The 6,546-nt window shown below is 43.4% G+C and overlaps 1 protein-coding gene across 2 annotated transcripts; it reads left to right on the top strand.

Annotated features, from left to right (window-relative positions):
* The first annotated feature begins 288 nt into the window (after nucleotides 1–288).
* On the top strand, nucleotides 289–4,851 carry NFILZ (NFIL3 like basic leucine zipper). 2 transcript variants are annotated; one of them, XR_010385100.1, is made up of 2 exons: nucleotides 289–426; nucleotides 1,874–1,954. XR_010385100.1 is itself a non-coding variant. In XM_064497444.1 (2 exons), exon 2 carries the CDS (start codon nucleotides 3,635–3,637, stop codon nucleotides 4,541–4,543), a length of 909 nt encoding a protein of 302 aa, XP_064353514.1. In that variant the 5' UTR covers nucleotides 289–426; nucleotides 3,599–3,634; the 3' UTR covers nucleotides 4,544–4,851. The 2 variants fall into 2 exon arrangements, 1 of the variants encoding a protein (XP_064353514.1); XM_064497444.1 differs by lacking the exon at nucleotides 1,874–1,954 and adding an exon at nucleotides 3,599–4,851.
* The last annotated feature ends 1,695 nt before the right edge of the window (nucleotides 4,852–6,546 follow it).

The raw sequence follows: 6,546 nt of genomic DNA, 5'->3' as shown, positions 1-6,546 counted from the left end.
TGGTCTGACTCCTACCTCTTCCCTGGCATCAGCTCTCCCTTCGCATGATTTCACATCCCGTCTGCTTCAATCCTGGCACTCCTGATGCGGGGTCCTAAGGATACTCCCACCTTGGGGAGTATGCTGGAAGGAAGAGTCCAGGTTGGTTGCGATTTTTTATGTCTTGTCTCACAAATACTTACTCTGGGTCCATTTTATTTCCAATGTTTCACAGATATTTTGGATGATGAGTGTTGGTTACAGTAACCTTAAGCTTCCTCTTATAGGATCCCCTTATGACAGGCACCGGAGCAAGAGAAGGACAAGGAGAAAACAAACTACTTTCCCCAGTGCGAATGATGAGTTTACACAGTGAAAGAGCCACCTGTTGATCTTTGACTCATTCAACAAAGAAGTCACGTCAAAAACTAACCTGAAAAATTCCTGGTAAGTGATTAAACTCTGAAACAATAGCATATTTCTGCATCTTGACGCTGTCAGAAACCACAGGCATCCTCAGTGATATTCTCCCTTTGATGCTTTGAGATCAGAAGTAATTTTGATCGAAAACTGCAGAATTACCCCAAACATATTAATGCTAAAGGAGATTCTTTTGTTTTGGTCTTTAGTTACCCTCAGAACCTTTGCACACTGCTAAAGAGCTCAAGGAGTTCTGGTTAAATTAAAATAAATACATTGTAAATGTAATTAATTACAAAATCACAGTAATTTGGACAGAGAACACTTTCACAGTACTTGTCCTGATTTAAATTAGAACAGAATTCTGGTCATTCTGAGCAAATTCTGATAGCAAGGAGATGTGGCTTTGTCTATTTTGCAGGTTTGCACTGTGCAAAAATCACCACTGATAACAACCTCCTAATACTGAAGGTCTCCAAATCTGTAAAAATAAACAGCAGATACTTTGCCTGCAGGCAACACAATATTTAATCAAATAGGAAAGGCTTTGTGCCTTACCTGATTTTTCGGAATCCACTGGTGATTTTTAATGCCTCCTTTGTTGGGTGCCAGCTTGAGATACTGTAAAAAGTGGTATGATTTTCATAAAGCACTATGCAAGAAAGTGAAGAGAGTGCTTTGCTTTCAAAATTTTGTCTTTTGTATGATTTCTGAAGTTGGATTCCTGAGAAATGACTAATCACTCCTGGAAAACCAGACTGTTCAAATGTGGTCTTCTACATGAAAAATGGAAAAGGGAAAAACACCAGAAATTTTCAAAAAAAATATACAGAAATAAATCACAGCCAGACAATGTTTAGGAATTATGTTTTCCATAGATGTGTGAGCTCTTTTCACTAGTGTTGGTGTGAATGCTTGCGAAAAGCAAGTGGAGTGCCCAAACACTGCTATCTATCATTTCTATTACTGTAGGTCCTTCATTGAACTTGTGCCCTTCTGTGTGCAGGAGGATGTACAGTGCCTGCCTAAAGAGATATCAGGCTTTGAGAGATGAATGGCTTTGAATTATGTATTGCCATTTCCTTGTAGCTGGTTATCAGTCAGCAAGAAAAGAGCAAATCATGTAACTCATAATTAATTGATTTAGCAAGAATGTGGGCTATTAGTTGTGCTGATCATTAGCTGTGTTGATTTTCAGAAAGGCTGTCCAGAGTTTCTAAAGTAATTGGACTTCTCACTTCACCTGAGGCTCTGAATATGGCCATTTAATTTGATTCCTAACTAGGTCTTTGTTTGAAAGTCCAAAATGCCGAAACTGAATGTTTCTGGCTAAAAACTGAAAAAGGCTAGGCTTTTGAGTGTTGTGTTGATTTTTTTCCTCCACGAGTTTTGGCAATTTTCAGACAGAAATTTTTTTCTTGGGAAAAGGGGGATGCTTTCAGCTGAAAATGTCAACCAGCCTTCTTCCCCACAGCGCTCTGACCACCTCTGTCAGGAACCTTGCTGATGTTCTGCCCATGACTCAGAAAAGCACTTTGCAATTCTATAAACAGGTACTATTATTATTCTAGCTACTTGGCCTGGCAGAGCACTGCCATGAGTGTATTGCAGGGCTAGTGAAATGTATTGCAACCCACAAGGCAGTGTGGAGGGCACCTCAAACATTATTTGTGCTTTGGTCCTGTGGGTCTCGACAGTCCCGTAGTCATGAGGCTAAAATGAAAAGCCTTGTGTAAGGGCTGTGGGGATGGAAATGTGGCAAATACCCAAACTTCAGTGCATTAATTACCAGTCCAAGTGAAACAATCATGCTCTTCTTTGCTATTTTGGGCTAGGGCCCCAGCTTCTGAGCAGTATCTAAACGGAGCATTTCTGAATTGGATCCTTCCTCTGCTCCTTCCCTACCCGTCCTGTAAAGCTGTCGTAACAAACTGCCTCCCCTTGACTCTGCGAAGTAGTTTCCCAAAACTTAAGTTAGACTCAAAAGATGTGATTCTTCTTACCTTACCTCAGGTGCCCTCAAGGTATGTGTCTAAAGCAGAATTAGTCTCTCTGGGCTCTCTTACAGTCAATAGACAATAGTCCAGAGAGTTCAGCTGACCAAATGTAAGTAGCTACTTCAGGTTGAGATATATTCCATACTAAATTCCGAGTAGGTCTCAGTGAGGTTTAAAGCAGGTCTGAGCTGAGCAGACAAGGTGCTTACATTATAGACATTGATGCTTAATCAGAGCAATCCCTCTCAGACTGCCTGAAGGCCGGAAGCCTTATTTGGTTTTCCTGGAAGATGCCAGTGCTACAAGAAACTCATAGCTTATATAGGGATGTCTGCCATGATAACGGCTTGCAGTAGTCCTGTGATCTCTATATTAATGTAATTCACAGCTTAGACTGTCTCACTGGTCTTCCCTGCTATGTTTTCCCCAAAGTCAGGAATGTACCATGGTCATTATCTTCAGATGGATAGTTCTGTTCTAGGTGTGCTGGTACTTAGTGCCACAAAGATGCCATGCACGTACCATGCAATTACTTGCAAACTTCTAGACAGCACTTTCATAGAGTTCATCCTCATCTGCTCAAAATCATAGTCGTCATAAACCAGCTTACCAGACTGAGACCTGGGGTTCTGAGAGAAAATGGGACTGAGCAGGGATGCAGTAGGTCTGTGTTCCTGCTTCAGCTGCTAAGGCATGTGACTGAGGTAAATCAGTTCTCCTCCCTGTGCCTGCCTTATCTGTAATATAGGGATTATTTCCTTTGTAAGGCAGTTTGAGATCAGTGGAGATTAAGTAGTTTGCAAGAGCAATTTTTGTCTTCCCGATTGAATTCACTTAGGCAAAGTGTTTGTTTCTTTATTGATCCAGCAAAAGTATCTTTCCTTTCCCTGCTCAATCATACACATTTTTGGGGCATCCCATGACTCATTTTGCAGACACTGGTGAGATGGAAGTACACTGATATGCTGACAGTATTTTGAAACTATGACTTAAAAACACTAGAAATAACTGAGGGAAGCCATCCTCAGATTACTTGCTTGTATAGTACTTGACTTAGTGTTGAATGTGAATGCAACACAGATAAAACAATGATATGGCTGTATTAATTTATTCATTGTTACTAATTAATAGGACCTTTAGTTGTTACTAATTAATAGGACCTTTAGTGGTAATAGTTCTGTATTTTAATTCTACCATCCAAGGTTCCCACTGGCAGAACACGGGGTGCATTGGCGACCATGGAAAACTTCATGGCACCACTGAGCACCATCAGTGAGCTTGGGCTTCAGCACAGCAAGGCGAAGTTTCTCCACAGCAAGGTGCGTGGGCCCTCCCGGCGCAAGCGGGAGTTCATGCCAGATGAGAAGAAGGACAACATGTACTGGGAGAAGAGGCGCAAGAACAACGAGGCAGCCAAGCGCTCACGGGAGAAGAGGCGTCTCAATGATTTTGCCATGGAGAGCCAGCTGACTGCTCTCAGTGAGGAGAATGCCATCCTCAGGACAGAGCTGCTGTCCCTGAAATTGCGTTTTGGGCTCATCAGCCCAGACACCAGCACCCATCAGGGCTGCTCTGTCCAGGACTTGCTGGGAATTTATTTCAGAGGACACAAAGCTGTCCCCCTATTTCCCGAGGCAGAGCCCTTTGCTAGGGATTCCTGCTTCTTCAGGACAAACAGCTTTGTGCCAGAGGTGCTGGAGCCAGCTGACTTTTCATGCAAAAGCTTTGACCCATCCAGAAATATCCTCAGCCCTGACTCACAGCAGGCTCTCGTGGGCACCCAGTGTGACTTTAGCCTTCACCAGTCAAAGAGGCTTGATTCAGCCTTCAGATCCACAGTTTGCTCTCCTTTCCTCAATTACCACTGCCCAGGCAAATATGCCTACCACTTCCCCTTGTCAGACAGCACCTGCTTTTTGTCCGCTTCCCCCAGCCTCACTGAGATGAGCAAAGAAAGCACCAGAACTGTCTCAGATGAAGATGATGAGCAACAAGTGCCCAAAATTTCTCCCCTACCCCTATACAGCCTTCCCTGCCCTTCAGAAGATCGCCCAAAGGGCCGAAGCTATTCTGCTCTGCCTCACAAACTCCGGATTAAGACCAAAGCCCTCAGCAGCTGGGAGGAGGGCAGCTTGGACTCCCACTGACATCGCAGAAGACTGGCCTGCTCTGGGAGGCCAACGCAAGACCTTAAAGACATGAGGGGTTTGGAAGGAGGGAGGGGGAGAGAGGGAAATGTCTTATGCTTCAAAGCGGGAAGTAATTTTCTCTGTTTTGCGTAAATGATAGGGGGTTTATAGGACTGGGTTGCATCACTACAGCACAGTTGCATTTGACACCCTGTGTTGGCCATGATGCTGCACTTGCCATAGGAGACCTGCCAGGTCCTGTGGTCACTATGTGAGTAAGTCCCAGTTTCACCCTGCTCACACACCAAACTGAAGTGTGAAAGGACAAAAGGCAGGAAGAGGCTAAGATGGTGGTGATGGTAGCCACACCATGTAATACAATAGTGGCTCCACACTACAACTACAGCTGCTTGGTGTGGCAATCATTTTAATTCCCTTTCCTTCTTTTGTTTCTTTTTTTTTTCCCCACCTTCATCCTCTTAAATGGGTCTTGTTTGACATTTATAACTATTGATGGAAACAACTTCATAGGCCTTCTTACCCCGACTGTCTGGAGCGAGAAACAGTAAAGTGATAAAAAGGCTATATATTTACACTGACATAATAAATAAGGCATTTTTTCAGAAATGAGCTTTCGATATTTGGAATTTACCTTTATAAAATATTCTCTCACCCTTAGCTGAGTTGACCAATACATTTCCTTATTTTGAATTATTTCTAAAATAAAAAAGATTATTTTTACCAGAATTGTCAATAAACTGAATAGAAAGCATTTCAACATTTTAGATTTTTTTTAATGATTTTTAAAATTATTTAGCCAGCTTAAAATGCAAGTGAGCATCTTAGTTAACATATGGCTGCATACATTAATCAAGGTAAATCATGACTGGCAGTGTTGGACTCACAGTTGGATGTACTCATTGACAACACTCTCCAGGTCTAAGAGGCTGAACTGAAGAGCTGGCACTGATGGTTTCACTTGAGTTTCAGTGCCTGACGTATTTGCAGCATTCACAAATAATAGAGGAAGATATTACTAAGGACTATGGCCTTTTGGATCCGTGCTGATGCGGAGTGTGTAGCATCACTGATGAGCCGCAGATACAGAGCAAAATGGACTGGACTTTCCAAAAAACAGTAAAAGCCACATTGCTGCTTCAGAGATCTCCTGGACATGGAGGAACTGATCTCCACCCGTATACGAAGGAGCCAGGAGACTGAGAAGTGTAAAGTACCCAGGGCACAAGGGGCGATACATAACATGTTCTGTCTGGCAGGTTCCCTTTATGGGGAAATATCAGGGAGGGCTTGCAGGTGAGCGATACCTGGGGACAGGGATTCAGAGTCATGTTTGTTGATACTTTATACTGTTGTGCACAAACCCAGAAGCATCCTGATGCCCCTCATGTACCAAAGACAGAGCTACTTGCTTTGGTCATTACTTAACATAATTCACTCGGTGCTGTGCTGTCTGAACAGGCTCTGACATCTGCGTCGCTTGCGCTGAAGCTCCTGCTGGAGCAGGATGGCTCTCCAGTCTGGGGAGCTGCTTAGCAATCGCAGCTGGCCTTTGGAAGTGCACACAGCAAGGATAACTCTTCCAGCTCGCTCACCTCCCTCAGGCTTCAAATGTGTCTGCTGGGCTGTGGGAATTGCTCCCTCACCAAAAAGTTGTACAGTGAGATGCATTAGGAAGCATCTGCAAACTAGTTGCCTCTAGTCTTTTTTTGGAAGCCTGCTCTTAGGTTGGGCAAGGTGGTGTTCTCCTTCTGTATGGTGCTTCCTGCAGGATATCCTACCCCTTCTCCAGGCATTCAAGGAGCATCCACACCGAGATATTTCTAGCACTGTGTCAACATTAGGTTTAACTATTCCAGGTCACAGGGATGTGCCAGAATTTTGTTTGTTTAATATTATCTCATACCTTCTGGCTCAGCCCCTAAAGGCTTTTAAAGCATTTTGTTCCCGTTTTACTTGTGCACATACTGCAAATAGTGTATGTATTCCTCAGGGTACCTGCA

Source organism: Dromaius novaehollandiae, chromosome 25, assembly GCF_036370855.1.
Source record: "Dromaius novaehollandiae isolate bDroNov1 chromosome 25, bDroNov1.hap1, whole genome shotgun sequence".
Lineage (NCBI taxonomy): Eukaryota > Metazoa > Chordata > Aves > Casuariiformes > Dromaiidae > Dromaius > Dromaius novaehollandiae.
The sequence above is the reverse complement of the archived record's forward strand: the minus strand, read 5'-3'. Positions and strand labels throughout refer to the sequence as shown.